Source organism: Cyprinus carpio, chromosome B8, assembly GCF_018340385.1.
Source record: "Cyprinus carpio isolate SPL01 chromosome B8, ASM1834038v1, whole genome shotgun sequence".
NCBI classification, from domain to species: domain Eukaryota; kingdom Metazoa; phylum Chordata; class Actinopteri; order Cypriniformes; family Cyprinidae; genus Cyprinus; species Cyprinus carpio.
The window spans coordinates 3,571,902-3,588,730 of NC_056604.1; the positions used below are offsets into that span (position 1 = coordinate 3,571,902).

At 35.5% G+C, this 16,829-nt stretch overlaps 1 protein-coding gene across 9 annotated transcripts in view; it reads left to right on the forward strand.

Moving 5' to 3' along the window:
- Positions 1-2,150: 2,150 nt before the first annotated feature.
- Positions 2,151-16,829, forward strand: part of LOC109072217 (citron Rho-interacting kinase-like) — a 51,979-nt gene continuing 37,300 nt past the window's right edge. For 2 of the 9 annotated variants that reach the window (XM_042729239.1, XM_042729248.1), the window contains exons 1-8: positions 2,153-2,504; positions 7,076-7,189; positions 7,280-7,423; positions 7,516-7,635; positions 13,575-13,745; positions 13,827-13,880; positions 14,911-14,964; positions 16,235-16,375. In XM_042729239.1, the coding sequence (XP_042585173.1) occupies positions 7,280-7,423; positions 7,516-7,635; positions 13,575-13,745; positions 13,827-13,880; positions 14,911-14,964; positions 16,235-16,375 (684 nt within the window). In that variant the 5' untranslated portion in view covers positions 2,153-2,504; positions 7,076-7,189. Of the gene's footprint in view, positions 2,505-7,075; positions 7,190-7,279; positions 7,424-7,515; positions 7,636-13,574; positions 13,746-13,826; positions 13,881-14,910; positions 14,965-16,234; positions 16,376-16,829 lie in introns of all 9 variants that reach the window. The other 7 variants (XM_042729247.1, XM_042729244.1, XM_042729242.1 and 4 more) reach the window with 5 other exon arrangements.

Consider the following 16,829-nt stretch of genomic DNA (forward strand, 5'->3'; position numbering starts at 1 on the left):
ACACTCTCAGTCGAAAAGGAATGATGTAAAATAAGCTAGTCTTTCATTAAGAAAAGTGTTGGTCTTTAGTTGTGAAATTGACTAGGACAACTGCTGCTTTAATGAGTTTTGGCTGAGAATTAATTCACACCAAAGAGTTCCTGATGGCAGTGCCAACAGCTGCTAATGAACACCTTCATTTGCACAGTTGAGTTTGTCATCAATGAAAATAATCCAGATGTAACTCAGTTAATGCCAGAAAGGCAGCTTTTCTCAGATGCTGGAATCATTTCAAGGTTAACAAAAGTCAGGAAGGATGAAACTCCAAACTCATGTTGTCATTTTAAAGTTCTCAAATGCTGATCTTAATAGAGGGTGTATGTACACCGTCACAATCTGAGATTATGTATGTCATGGCAGGTTATAATTTATACACATGCTACATCAGTATTTAAATTCTGCAGTCATTTTTTTTAGCTTTTGTCTGTCTAACTTTTTTGTTTATACAGATATTGTAGATAGATAGAGTGACAGAGCGGTAGGTAGACAGTGACAGAGCGACAGATCATGATAGATAGTGTCAGAGAGGTAGATAGAGTGATAGAGCAATAGAGTACAATATGTAAATAGAGTAATAGGCAGATAGGTAGACAGATAAATAGAGCGTTGCATAGCAATAGGTAGAGAGAGTGACAGATGATAGACAGAGCGTCAGAGAGTGATATGTAGCAAGAGGTTCAGATAGCATGATAGATAGAGCAATGGAGCACAATATGTAGATAGAGCATCAGATAGTATGATGCAACAGATAGTAACAGAGCGTGATAAGTAGACAGAGTAGAAAAATTTGAATTTCGAATATTGGTCTAATTGAAAATAATTAGAATTTTAGGTGTGCGTCAGGCAGCCTTATCAGTGGCGCACGAGATGCAATGATGATGTAAGTGCATTGTGCATTGTAATGTTTTTGTTAGCCTATCCAGTTGAACCCACTAGATGAGGCGCTGCTGCATTGTTCATTCAATATATAGCGGAAAAAGAGAACATCAATGTGGAGAAGATCTTGTTTACGTCAAAACTGAAACCAACTAATCTGTTTACGCAGAACACATATTTTGCGAATTTTCTAGAGTGACATCTATCACCGTTTCACTCGCGTCTCGCACAAGAGAGCCACATGTTTAGAAAGCCAAGTACATAAAATTAATGTAAGTTCTTTTGGTAAAGACTTTTGGCTTTCTCACTACTTCTCATGTTTTTAAATGAAAAAAGTACTCTGTGTGATTGGCTTTCAGCATTTTGTGTTAAATATACATACATGAGGCTGTTTTCTTTATAATTAAGCCAATTAATTAATTAATTATGTATGGATTATAAACATTTTGTAAACATTACATTATATTTTACAATCATTTTATGGCTATGAATGAATGAGCATTAGCAATATTTTGCTCAGTGGACTCTTTTGTGGCCTCGGGAGAGAAGCTAAAAGCTTTTTCCCCCTAACTGAAATGATTTCTTTTTTACATTTGAATATAATTTGAATATTGCTAATATTTAAGTACAAAATTTGAATTTAGTTTTTCAGCCATTTTGACAGCCCTAGAGCACGATAAGTGGATCGAGTGACAGCACAATATGTAGATATTAGATAGATAGATAGATAGATAGATAGATAGATAGATAGATAGATAGATAGATAGAGTGTCAGATAGAGTGATAAAGAGACAAGAGCGTGATAGGTACTGTATATAGAGTGACAGAGTCCAATATGTAGATAAAGTATCAGATAGCATAATAGATAGTGAGACAAACTGATATGTTGATAGAGTGGTACTGTAGGTAGATAGTGTCAGAGATAGCATGATAGACAGAGCAACAGAACACGATATGTAGATAGAGCGGTAGGCAGATAGAGTGTGATATAGTGGGATGTAGATAGAGCAACAGATAGATAGAGTGATGGTGTAATTGAGCGACACATATAGAGTGTGATATGTAGACAGATACAGGTCGACTTTGAAAATTCTCTGAATATATGATATGGAAATAAAGACATATGTAAGCAGCGAGGCACAAAATGTCTAAATTGGAATCAGATGTGGGGAGAAAAGATAAATATCAGTTCTGAGTGTGAGAGAGAGAGAGAGCACTGAGTTTCAACAGAGAGTCAGTCTGCTTGTATTACTGTGATTATAGAGAGCTTCTGCAGTGGAGAGAGAGAGTGAGAGAGAGAGGTTGTGCACGATTCACAGTCTTCTCTAGGATACAGCTCGCTTCCCTCCTCGTCTCAGTGCTCCTCTCTCTTCCCACTCAAGTGTATCTGATCCGTCTCTCCTGCACAACTCCTCTATTTCTCAAGAACTCTGAGGATGACTTCTCCAGAAACCTCCAGCCACAGATAACCGTTCTTCAGCTCATGGCTGCCCAGGACGACTCGACACTCTTGGGGTTTCCTCGTGCGGATCTGTCCTCTGTAAAGTGGATCCAAAGCAGAACACCAGCTCAAGCCGGTCTCCTTTAGGGTGAGTATCATTGACAAGATATGAGTTTGTTAATGTTGTTTACTGAACCACAGAAAGAGATTAAAGCAATCCAGTGCTTTTTTTGTGGATTTATATTTCATTGTTTTGATGTAAGCAGTTATTAATGTGTGACTCCTTGTTGCATATTGTCATTAGTGATCATATAAAAGCTGAGAATACGTCCAGGTGGTGTCTCAGATGGGTGCAGAGAAAGTAGTGGTGCCAACACTGTCAGCTTGTGAACTCTCACTGGGTGTCATGACACCAGGTCTGTACAGAACATCACCACTGCGCTGGTCATTAGTAAACCCAGTACAACACAACCGACTTATTCTGTGGTGATTCCATCAAAAGTATTGAAGTCGAGCATGTGCATTGCATGCTGGTACTTTATTAAGTGATCAGATGCACCATTTTCACTAGAAAACAGGTGAAAAATCCAGAGCATGGGGTCTTTTGACCTTAGCAACCGCATCGCAATGCCCCAGCAACCAGCCTGGCATCGTGACAGAGTTTTGCACCACTCACATTTTTTTCAGCAAAATCAAATATTTATTGATTCCCGGCTGTGTAGTTCAGGTAACTGGTCTGTAGACTGTTCAGGGAGAAAAATACAGTATGTGGGTGAAGTGAAATGGAAATGTATGAGGAAAAGAGAAGCAAGAAGGTGACAGAATGGACATATTTCTATGGAAACAGCACTTTCCTCTCTTTCTTCCTCCTCCCTCCATGCACTGCTACTGAAGACTCATATGGATGTTTTTATGTTCCCACTGAAAAGGAATCTTCAAATGACGATCATTTTTTTAGATGTGTTACCAAACAAAAAAGTTGAGCTCGGACACGCCCATATACCGCATCACTTCCTGTGTTTACCTCATTCTGTTGCCACTGACGTGAAGTCCTCTAATCCTGCTGTTGGAGATTTCAGGAGAATCGTGTCTTTCTGTCGCTCAAGCTGTTATTAAGCCACTTAAACTGTCTGAATCTCACACTGGATTGGCTCTGTTTCAGAACACATGCCGAAGCAAATAGACAAACATTTGGGACTTGAACCTTGCTAAACCTGCTAATATTAGTACAGTTAGTCAATTCATTTAATCTCTGCCGATTTTTGGTTTTAATTGCTCTCATAATCCTAAACCAGCAAACACTCCAAAATAAGAAATGTTGACCAGTCATTATTTGTATTTTTTGTGGTTTTATCTATTAGACAAAATCTACACAAAACAGGCTCAGCATGCAGAGATCAGTATGGCACGATTCTGGAATTATTGATAAAGTATTTGAATTGCATTATAGATGTGCAGTGATCCTCATTAACTTTAATGCAGAGCTGTCTGAAAGTGTCTGTAAGTTTGACAGGGAGATGATTTCATGCAGCAGCCTGCGGTGTGTCGTGATGCACACGCTCAATAATCCTCGGGAGCTTTTCATCCACTCTCAAACACAATCCCACACATACACTGATAACTGAATATTATTTTTGAGAAATAATGATGTTATTGACGCAAGCACTCATGCATAAGTACTGATCAGGTAAAGGGATCATGTGGTCGTGACTGCAGCTCAGACGGCATCTATTCTATAGTTATAGAGAAAAGCACAAGAAACAGAGTGTTATTTTTATCTTTACGCTCAGAAAGTGAATGAACTCTGTGCATGACCTCAGCACCTGACGCATGCATTTGTTTGTGCATTCATGAGATTGCTGCAACAGGCCTTTCAGAGAATCTATCTATCTATCTGTCTATCTATGAATGATCTTTTGGAGCTTAACAGTGCTGTATAATGAAAGTGGACAATATCTATCATATCAGTCATCCATGTTCAGATTTAGGAGATCACTCAGAATGCCCTACTGTTTATTTGTTTGTTTGTTTATGTTTTTTTTTATTATTCATTTTATTTTGTTAATGTAGATTATTTATTTTGGTTATTTTATTTACAGCTTTAATTTACATTTATTTTATGGTTTATTTATTTAAATGTGTTTATTTTATTGCATTTATTTTTTGATTAATTTATTTAATTTGTCCATTTTATTTTATTTGTTGACTATTTATTTTAATTTGTTCATTTTACTTATTTCGGTCATTTTATTTTATATTTATTTATTTATTTATAAATATCTTTATTCTATTGAATACTTTTTAATGTCTTGATTATTTATGTATTTGTTTATTTGTGTCAAGTGTCAGACCTGTTGTTCTCACATACACTCTTAAAAATAAAGGTGCTTTACAATGCCATAAAGAACCTTTAACATCTGAAGAACCTTTCTGTTTCCCAAAAGGTTCTCTGTGGCGAAAGAATTATAAAAAGGTAAGAAAGAGATGGTTCTTTAAAGAACCTTTGACTGAATGGTTCTTCTATTGCATCGCTGTGAAGAACCTTTTGAAGCACCTTTATTTTTAAGAGTGCTTTAAACATATCAGTTATACCTTATCTGTCAATCGTCACAAGTTCTTATTTACATTAATGCTCCATGATGTTAAAAGATCAGTGATTTCATATTCATCCAGGCCTTCGGCATGTCAATGTGTCATAACTTTTAAAATATTCTGGTTTTAGAACTGTTGTGATTTTCATCCCCTTTGGTCAGAGTTTCTTATTTGTTTCCCATTTCTCTACAGCTGAATTTCTCTTATTCCTCTCCCCAGAGATCTGTATTAGCCGAGAGATCAGAATAATTAAATCATGCCTCATCTTGAAACACTGTGTTGATTTTCCACAGACTAAATTATGCATCCAGCTGGCTTCAGAAGTATAATCATATTTTTGCATGACCATTTGCATGTTGTGGTGATGTAACCCACAGTATGTTTCATAATGGATTTGATGCAGTTTGACTGAATATCATGTTTACTTTCAAACTTTTGAACTTTGGTCACAGGATAGTTCTAAACATCAAATGAAGATCATAGTTAAAATCATGCATATTATCATTTTGTTAAATTTAATTTAAAAGTAGTTTGCAAGTTTGGAAATGATTTCATAATGTCATAAATGTTAACCACTTGCGTGACGTGCCTGTAGTCACGGGTTTGAGTCTCCTATCGCACAAACGGGACCTTCAGCAGGTTTTACGTGTTTAGTGTGTGTGTTCCTGAAGGCTGCACATTTCATGAGTTCATACCGCTGCTTTGGGTTCGGAAAGCGATTCCATAAGCATCTTTTGGGTTGTGTGTGTGTGTTTTGTAATCTATAAACCCCCTAATGCTGAATTGTAAAGCCTCAGGCTACTGAAAGAAAAAGCCGGAGAGAGAGAGAGAAGGAATGATATGGAGGAGTAGAGATGCTTGTGCTTTTATTAGGAGCTCTTTTCTTCTGTCGTTCATTTTTTTCCCTCCATCTCCAAGGATGCCAAGTAGAGAGTGGCAGTTAGAAACAGTCTGTGCATATCTAATATGATTGGGCTTGCTAAAAATAGACTGCACTATACGCTCCATGCTGAGCTTGTATGCGCAGAAAATACTTGCTTCTGTGGGATCCGTAAAGCAAAATGCAGTACATTCTTGTTCTAGAGACTAGAGAGAATTTGATTTTACAAAAATTGTATGGTCCCCTGAGTGCAAGATGATGTCAACAGTATTTTGGTTTCCATGGTAAAGAGCTTGTGCTGCATAAACTACCGTTCAAAAATGTTAAGGTTTTTGAAAATCTCTTCTGGTCACCAAGGCTGCAATTGTTTAATCAAAAATACAGCAAAATACTGTAATATTGTGAAATATTCTTACAACTTCAAATAAGTGTTTTCTATTTGAATATATTTCAAATGTGGTCAAAGCTGAATTTTCAGCATCATTACTCCAGTCTTCAGTGTCACATGATCCTTCAGAAATCATTCTAATATGCTGATTTTCTGCTCAAGAAACATTTCTGATGTTTATCAGTGTTGAAAACTCTCTGCTTCATGTTTTTGTGGAAAATGTGATATATATTATATTTTTCAGGATTCTTTGATGAATAGAAAATTCAAAAGAACAGCATTTATTTGACATAGAAATCTTTTGTAACATTGACTATAAATGCCTTTACTGTCACTTTTGATCAATTTAATGCATCCTTACTGAATAAAAAGTGGAGCTTGTGGACTTCTCTAAGCAGTCAGACTTAGAGGATGCTAAAAATGTGATAAAATCTGACTTGCGTTGAAGCAGGACCATAAATCACACAGATTTGACAGCTTTTATTCAGATCGAGTTGGATAATAAGTACATCTGAATGCAGATCAAATGTGTGTCCTGGCATCATGTTCTTTTTTCCTTTTGGAATCAAATCGTGCCGTTTTGTAATTGCAGTGATTAATTATTTGTTGTTTGCACTCATATCATTGGAGCTTCTTTATTTTCTGAGATTTGCGCTGCAAAGTTTAATCAATGTGCATATCTCTTGGCTTAATTAGAGCTGAAATGGAGCATTTAATTGTTTTGCTGGCTTTGTGGATGATCAGAACGGTAACTTTCTCTATTAACAACAGTAGTTGAAGTCATTTTGTTTTGGTATAATTAAAATTTAAATGTGGTTTCATGTTCTGCAGCATCTCCATTTTTCTTTCTTTCTTCTAGAAAGGGCACGTTCATTCAGACCTCGTCTTTCAGCTTACAAGCACACAAAGAACAAGACCTTCAGAGCCCAAGCTTTCAGATTGCTAGAGGAAGTGCAGACAATCATAAATAAAGGTACAGTTGACCTTAAGTCTTACGATATTTTAAGGATAATTCAATCCATCATATGTGTGCCGATGTCTGTTTTCCTTCTTGTTTTGAAAGATGGAGCAGGAGATTTCAAAAGTGCAGCGTAAGATGTCAGACCTGGAGTCAGTTCTGCAGCAGAAGGACGTGGAGCTCAAGGCTTCAGAAACCCAAAGAACCATCTTAGAACAAGACCTGGCCACCTATATCACCGAATGCAGCGTGGGTTTACTGTTTCCATGTGGAAATGTGGCGTGATCTGATTTGCACAGCTTGGTTTGTGAAACTTTCGGTTTGTTCTGTGTGTATTTCAGAGTTTGAAGCGCAGTTTGGAGCAGGCCCGCATGGAGGTGTCACAGGAGGATGACAAAGCTCTGCAGCTCCTGCACGACATACGGGAGCAGAGCAACAAACTGCAGGAAATCAAAGAACAGGTTTGAATTTCTGTAGCGTTTTTGACAATATATATTATTCCAGTGAGCGGAGAGCTCTATAAACTGCAAAAAGAAGTTCCTTTTAATCTGTATTTTTGTCTTGTTTCCTAGAAGACATTAACATTTATGCAGTTAGCAGTTGCTTTTATCTAAAGTGACTTAGATTGCATTAATACATTTATGCGTTAAAGCTGTATACATTTTTATCAATTCATACATTCTTTGGTTAACAAACTCAAAAGCCTGTCATTGTAAAGTGTTACCGACTTGTTTTTGGAGAATATGCTGGGACCTTAAAGGAATAGTTACCACAAAAATTAAAATTTGCTAAAACTGTCCTAACCCTCAGGCCTTTCAAGATGTAGAGGAGTTAGTTTCTTCATCAGATTTGGAGAAATGCAGCATTGCATCACTTGCTCACCAGTGAATCCTCTGCAGTGAATGGGTGCCGTCAGAATGAGAGTCTAAACAGCTGATAAAAACATCACAATAATCCACAAGTTATCCACACCACTCCAGTCCATCAGTTAATGTCTTATTAAATTAAAAGATGAGTGTTTCTAAGAAACAAATCCAGCATTAAGATGTTTTTAACTTCAAACTGTTGCTTCTGACCAAAATATGAGTCCATAATACATAATAATGCTTCATACAGAGTAAAAGTAATCTGGGCTGAATCAGGAGAGAAATGTGCACAGATCAAGTACTGTTTACAAGCCAAAACAGTCCAGAAGAGCTCTAAACAAATATGTGGGTGGGTTTTGATGAAAAGGAGATGGAGTTTTTCGCTTGAGGAAGTGTCACTATTGATTATGGACTCGTATTTTGGCAAGAAATTTGAAGTTTAATCTTAATGATGGATTTGTTTCTTACAAACACACAGCTTTTCATTTTACAAGACATTAATTAATGGACTGGGGTAGTGTGGATTATTTGTGGATTATTGTGATGTTTTTATCAGTCGTTTGGACTCTCATTCTGACGGCACCCATTCACTGACATAACCAGAGGTCTCAGAATAGTGTTCATTGTGCTCCATTAAAGTATGTTTATATACTGGAGCATCTTGTGACAAGTGTCTTTGTTTAGCACTGGGGGGTCTGAGTGAGCATTTCACAGATTCGCAGATTATTCCCATAGAGCTTCACAGGCGTCTGCTAATAAGAGCCCCGCTGATAGAGTCCACAGTATGAGTACAAATGATCTCTGTCCATCTCAGCTTTCTGAAACACTATCTGAAATAGCGATGGCCACTTACAGCCACGAGTAAAGTGATGGAGAACGTAAGCCTGAAGAATGAGATGTGAAGGTAAGAACATAATGGAAAAACAGCCTGCTTTCTGCCGCTTCTTGCACATCTCCCCCAGAGCCAGGCTCCATCGCACTGCGGTTGCCATGGAGACAAAAATGGTACCTCGCAGTGAAGGATGTTGCAGATGCAGTGGAAATGCTGTCGTGACAAACCGGCAAAGGTCTCAAATTAGCAGCAATCAAACTTAAAATGAAGTGTTCACTTTTCATTTATCCTACAGATTTGATCAAACTGTTTGGTTTGATAAAATCTCAGTTTCGTTTCACAGAACTTTGCTGCTAGTTGATGCTTTCAAACTCTGCTGCATAGAGTCAAATTGTCATTGTGCAGTGTTTTGTTATATTTATGAATATTTTTAAACTAAACAAGGAATAGCCATAAGATATATAATTATTTTTTAAAGACTCAACTATGTGTATATATTTATGTACTGTATACACACACACACACACACACACACACACACACATTTGTTTCTGTCGACTTTCTATAGATTTCTATTACTTTTATACTTTTTCTATCCCCTAACCCAACCCTAACCCTAATGTTAAACTTACATAATTTGCTATTTTTAATCATTTTTCCCTCATGGGGACCACAGGTCATTCCCCACAATGTCAAAAATTCAGGTTTTAATATCCTTTTGGGGACATTTGGTCCCCACAATGTAGCATAAAGAAGTAGACAGACACACACACATAAATAGACATATATTTTAGGGCAACTGTCAAGCGATTTTTTAAAATCTAATTACATTATGTGCTGTTAATTAACCACATCAAAAAATCATTTAAACTCATTATTGTGTTAGATGAAAAGAGCATTGTATAGACATTACAAAAAGTAGCATTAGAAATAAATATTTTGATTTAACATTGCATAAATATTGATTTGATTACACTTTACTTAATGCCTAATATAAAATGCATTATAAATGTAGTTTTAATGTATTAATTATGCTTTGCAATGCACCTTATAATGCGTTGCATAATCTCATAAATTATTGTAACCACAGTTATAATACATTATAATACGTATTTCTTCATTGTTGCACCTTTAAAAAGTTTAATCCATTAAATCAAATGAAAAACAAAACTTTCAAATATTATAATGCAGTTTAACTTTGATTGCAGTTATTTATGAAAAGTTATAATACATTACGATGTACATTATGAATACCTTTATAATATATTCTACATAAATGCTTTGGTGGTTACAGTGTTTTGTTATGAATGTTGAATTATATATATATATATATATATATATATATATATATATATATATATATATATATATATATATATATATATATTAAATGATACTCTCAATATGAAATCGAAAACTGCCTTGCTTTTGCTGTTTTTGTTGTGAAAATTAATATTATTATTAAGTTACTGTTTACTAAATTTTCAAATGTTAGTCTGAAATGTTTGAATGCACTAAAAAAATAATCTGATATTTAATAGAAAACGTTTTAGATATAAAACTCAGTTTGATTGTTTTTGTTCCACCACGAAAATATATTTACAAACAAAGCAGAAGCAGAAACAAAGTGTTTCTTTGCTAATAAATCAAGTGTTTTCCAACAAATCAGTTACATTAATGATTCAATGACTCATTCTTAAAAGCAGTCACTGGATGAGTTTTTAAAGCCTTTTTTAAATTTAAAGTTTATAATGTTGTGTTTCATCTTAGAGCAGGTTTTGGTTAATGACTTGGAAGTCTTTACTAAAGGTTTTGTTTTGCAGAGCTGCTTTTAAAGGGTGATTTCCTGTTCAGATGGAAGTTTTAGCGACTGACAGATTTGGTTTGTGCTTTGGCTTTTAGCTTTGTGGCTTTTAGTGGACTCTCTCATTTGAAAGTTGCTTTGGACAAAATTGTAATTTTCTTCTAAATATAAACTTCGTCTCTGTTTCTCTTAAAAATAAATGGACATTAATATCAGATTTTAAGACATTGTTAAGTTCTATTATTAAAGTCTAGAGGAGATGCATTTTAGATTATGTAGTGTTTGATCGATATGGGTCTTTCAGTGCCTGATACTGATATATAAAGTGCTGTATTTCTGAATACCTGAAATGACAAAAATCTGAAAAAGCATCAGTTGACTTTTCATTTAATCTGCATTTAGGAGAAACAATTGATGTATTTAAGAGGTCTCATTTGTGGTTGTCTTTCTGATGAATGAATGTTGAATTTGGGATCGGTTTAGTGCTTGCAACTATTGCAGATGCTGTAATTCCAGGCACTTTCAGGCAAAATGTCATTGGCACAATTGACGTTATTTGTGCAGGAGAGCAATTAGCTCACTATTGATAATTAAGCAATCACATTATCATAGAAGACTGACAGCTGAATATTGTGTTGACTCACTTTGAGCTGATTTTTCTTTTTTTATACTATGACTTTCATTTGGGAGGCAATTTTACAAAATGTCAAGCACCTCTTTTCTGTAATTTCTGGTGCATAATTATTAATCTCATTATGGTGCTGTAAAGCAAAAAAGTACAAACATGCTTTTCCATACCTGTTTTTGTGAATGTCACTGTTTTCCTCAGCACTTTCACAATATAGCATGGTCTCAAGTGCCATTTCTTTTTTTTTTTTTTTTTTTTTTTAGAAAAACAGGCTACTGCATAATATATGGGACAACAATAATACTAAAGTAGTTCAGCCAGAAATGAAAATTTTCTGAAAAACTTTCTTTCTTTATCTGAATAGATTTGGAGAAGTTAAGCATTGCATCACTTGTTTATCAATGGATGCTCTGCAGTGAATGGGTGCCGTCAGAATGAGAGTCCAAACAGCTGATAAAACATCACAATAATCCACAAGTAATCCACACCATTCCAGTCCATCAGTTAACATCTAGTGAAGTGAAAAGCTAATTTTTTTTTTAAAGATCTCTTCAACTTCAAACCATTGCTTCCAGCTAAAATACGATCTGTGCATATTTCTCTCCTGATTCAGACGAGACAGATCTTTTCTGGAAGCAATTGTTTGATGTTAAAAATGTCTTAATGATGGATCTATTTCTTACAAACACAGCTTTTCTCTTCTCAAGACATTAACTGGTGGACTGGAGTGGTGTGGATTACTTGTGGATTATTGTGATGTTTTTATCAGTTGTTTGGACTCTCATTCTGACGGCACCCATTCACTGCAGAGGATCCATTGGTGAGCAAGTGATGCAATGCTGCATTTTTCCAAATCTGATGAATGCAAATGACCAAAATTCCACAGGAGCATGTCCAACATGCTTTACGACAACATTTAATAAACACAGACAGTTACTGATTTTATCTTCTATGCCTGTCATGCTGGATTTCCTTTTCTCCTTTAACGAAGCCCAGGCTATCGTTTTATCACTAAACGCCATGAGACGTCTAGTTAGGCGATTGAGGCATGGATGCGATTTGTGACCTGTAGCTAATGGCTGATGAAACGACGAGGGCCGATTCGGACACGGACTGGCACACTCACTCCGTCCGCCCACTCGCTGGCCTTTCACCCACTCAGCACACTTATGTATCCACTTCTCCGCTCTGCTTTTCATGTGCTGGTCTCTCTCTATATTACTCAGACTGATTTCCTCTCCTCTGCCTCATGTTCTCTCACAAAGGTCTTCTGATTCTCCTATTTTATTTGATTCTGCCATTTTGCACATAGCAGTTTGCTTAGTGCTGCATTCGAAATGGGTTGCATGAGCTCGGTCTGATTCCTTTATACTTTCTGTAATGCTTCTTACGAATGATCCATACGAATCGTTTGCCGTGTCGAACGCAGGAATATTAAACTAAAATAACCTTATAAATGCCTTTAAATTATCAAGGTTGTCAAATCTTTGCTAAAAAACTTGTTGCACATAATCTGCTAAATGCTTTCTGTCATCTGATTGATAGTTTAGATTTTTTTTCTAAGGCCTTTTAGTATAATTGCAAAAAATGTCCACTTTCAGCTCATGCTTCACATGTCTTTTTGCTGTAAAATTTTTTGAAGTAAACGTAATATCTTTTATATTGTTAGTAATATTTCAAGATGAACACTTACTGGACTGAAGTAGGTTTACTTAATTATAGATGTTTTTTTTTAATAGATCATTTATTTGTTCATCTCTTAATCATCACTTTGTTATGTTTTGATCATAAAACTAAGCATTTAAATATCATCTTACTAAGACATATTATTGGAGATATAGAGTGAGGACTGATATTTATATGAATTTTATTTCAGTCTTTTATACAGTTTATAAAGATCTCATTGAGTTACTTTACTTAAAGGCATCAGAATTTCATAGTTTTTGGTCATAAAAATATCAGTATCTTCACTAAATTGCATATTTTTTATGTTTATTTTTTATCATATGACGCTATACGAGCAGTAAAAGCCTCATGTATCAAATGTAACAAAAAACACAAAGTTTTATTTTATACATTTCTTTTGTCAGACTTAACAGGATTAAATTGCTCTGCAAAACTCTGGATAAAATTATCTGCTACTTTCAGTACTTGTCCATATGAGCCAAATAATAAACATTTTGACCATGTTTCTGTTCTTCATAGACATGGACACAGAGGACATGTTCCTCAGTAACTAAAGTGCCATGTTAACCATTTACTCCCTGCAGGAGTACCACGCTCAGCTGGAGGAAATGCGTGTGTCTATTCGTCAGCTGGAGGAGAACCTGTCCGCAGCTCGCCGCCGCAGTGACCTGTACGAATCCGAGCTGAAAGAGTCTCGTCAGACCAGCGAGGAGCTCAAGAGGAAGGCTGGGGAATACCAGCAGAAGATTCAGAAGGTTTGTTCACGTTCAAAGCGAGAACCGTCCTGCTGATGCACGCTAGATGAGATGCCATCAGTCTATGTTTTGATTCTGCAGGCCAAAGAACAAGGCAAAGCTGAGATGGAAGAACTTCTGACCAAACTGCAGAAGGTAATTTATTCACTATTTGCTTACACTGTTTCCATTTGCTTTTAAGAAGACCAACATATGTTGTTGCTAGTCTTCCTAACTTGTTTAACCCAAAATACCTCTATGGTAAATGAGCCAAAATGCCATGCTGATTGTCCAGCACTAACCAGTCTGCAGCATAAATTCATGCCGTTTTTAAGTGCAATTGATAATGCAGCTGTTTTTGTATTTAAAGGGATAGTTCACCCAAAAATGAAAATGTTATGTTTATCTGCTTACCCCCAGGGCATCCAAGATGTAGGTGACTTTGTTTCTTCAGTAGAACACAAATTATGATTTTTAACTCCAACTGTTGCAGTCTGTCAGTCGTATAATGCATGGCAATGGTAACAAAATCTATGAGAGTAAAAAAACATGCACAGACAAATCCGAGTTAAACCCTGTGGCTCGAGACGACACATTGATGTCCTAAGACGAGAAGAGAGAAACCGAACAGTATTTATCTAATTTTTTACCTCTAATACACCACTATGTCCAACTTCCTTGAGCGTGCACAGCATCCGTCATCCATCAATCCATAACTGTGCACTGTGTAAACAATGATTGACGTATACGCACAAGAGATCACTTCCGGCGCTTGTGTAAACTACATCAGAGTGCATACACACCTCACGCACCGGATGTCGTGCACGTGCTCAAGGCAGTTGGACATAATGGTGTATTATAGGTAAAAAATTATATAAATACTGTTCGGTTTCTTGCACAAACCGATCGTTTCATGTCTTAGGACATCAATGTGTCGTCTCGAGCCGCAGGGTTTAACTCGGATTTGTCTGTGCATGTTTTTTTACTCTCATAGATTTTGTTACCATTGCCATGCATTATACGACTGACAGACTGCAACGGTTGCAGTTAAAAATCATCATTTGTGTTCTACTGAAGAAACAAAGTCACCTACATCTTGGATGCCCTGGGGGTAAGAAGATAAACATCAAATTTTCATTTTTGGGTGAACTGTCCCTTTAAGCTTCTTTATTTGTAAATGTCTCAGACCAATGCAGAGCAACAAGTGAAGACTGAAGAACTCCAGGAGAAGCTTGCCAAGGTACCGTTCACATATCTTTTTAAAAACCAGCCCTTCTCGAAGAACTGAAACATGATTGTTTATTTTAAATTCAGTTATATTATTGATTTAACTGCATTGATGCTGTCTTTGAACTGAACTGATAATGATAACTTTGCAACATCAACACTGTTATTGAATTGAATTGAATCAACACTGAACTGACTTGAACTGAATAACAACACTATTGTCTTTTGTATAGCTGCTTTACGGCTAAAATATAAATTTGTTTCATATTTGATGAATTTTACAATATTAACACTTTTATTTTCCTGTTTATTTGAGTAAAGCTGCTTTGAAACAATCTGTATTCTGTAAAGCACTACATAAATAAATGTGATATCCTGTTAAAATTACAGTATAAAACTGGTAGCTTTAGTTGCCAGAAATTCACAGTAAAATACAAATAAAAACAGTGTTTCCGATATTACAAAATGAGAAACTAATGCCTATATATATTTTAGAAATTATAACCATATATTTCAATATGTAATGTTATAATATATAAAGCTAATTGTAATCGACAAAATCTGCTTATTACCTTAAAATGTAATAATACATAACACTTAAAAAAAAAACATTTTTGAAGTTAAATAAAGCAAATAAAACAAAGTACACAAAACAAATATTATGTTTAAAAATGCTTTTCTTACTTAGATTTCCAGACAAAGTATCCAGACAAAATATCTAAACATTCTTAAGGATTTTCTAGACAAATTTAGCCAAAGTTAAGTGAGTTTTTCCTTGAAACAAGCAAAATAATCTGCCAATGGGGTAAGAAAAATAATCTTGTTTTGTTTAAAATAAGATTATTTTGTTTAAGCCATTGGCAGATATTTTTTGCTTGTTCTAAGAAAAAACTCACTTAATTGTGACTTGTTTTTTTTTTCTGAAAACAAGACAATATTTTTTACTTGTCTAGAAAATCCTTCTTGATTTCAGAATTTTTTTTTTTTTTGATATTTTAACTCCGAAAGGCATTTTTTGCAGTGTTTTAGTTTTTCTACTTAAAAAGTCTTGTTGAATTTATAAAATCATGCAATAGTCCTTTTACTGCTTGCACTATAAATGATATGTTAATTAATAGTTTGTACTTTCAAAAACTATAAATTTGACTATTTTACTTTATAATTGCATACAATGCTACAGTCTATGGTAAGGTCATTTACAAACCGATTAAGAGCTTTTTACAGTAGCAGTTTTAGTCTTTTTCTGTACATTTTTTACAGTGCTGTTTTCCTCTCTCTCTCAGGCCGTGAAGGCGAGCACAGAAGCCACTGAACTCCTGCAGAGCGTCCGGCAGGCTAAAGAACGTCTGGAGCGAGATCTGGAGCGTCTGCAGACCAAAGAGGACTCCACCGACAGCCTGCGCAGACGCCTGCGAGACACTGAGGTGATGCACTGCGCAGCTTCTCCAGACACTTAGCACTAAATGTCTGAATGAATTCAAAATGACTTGATTTACAAATATAATGATTATGAGTAGATTAGATGCAACTTTATTGTCATCACACAAAGAACCATTTCTGTAGTTCAAACAGTAGATCCTGAAGTGATTCAATAAAATATAGACATTGAATGCAGTGTTACTCGCTTGGTATAAAAGCATCTACCAAATGCATGAATGTAACTGCAAATCTAAACATCATAATTAATTAAGCTATTGTAATCCACTTTTGCTGATATTTAGCCTCAAGCTCACAGCTGATTGGTTCATTGCCGATGACTGTTCTGATGAGATTTTCCATTTCAACAACTGCAGAAAATTATTTTCTTACTTCATATTGTTGTCTTGTTTTCAAGTACAAATATCTAAATATTCCTGAATCAAGATATTTTTATAATCA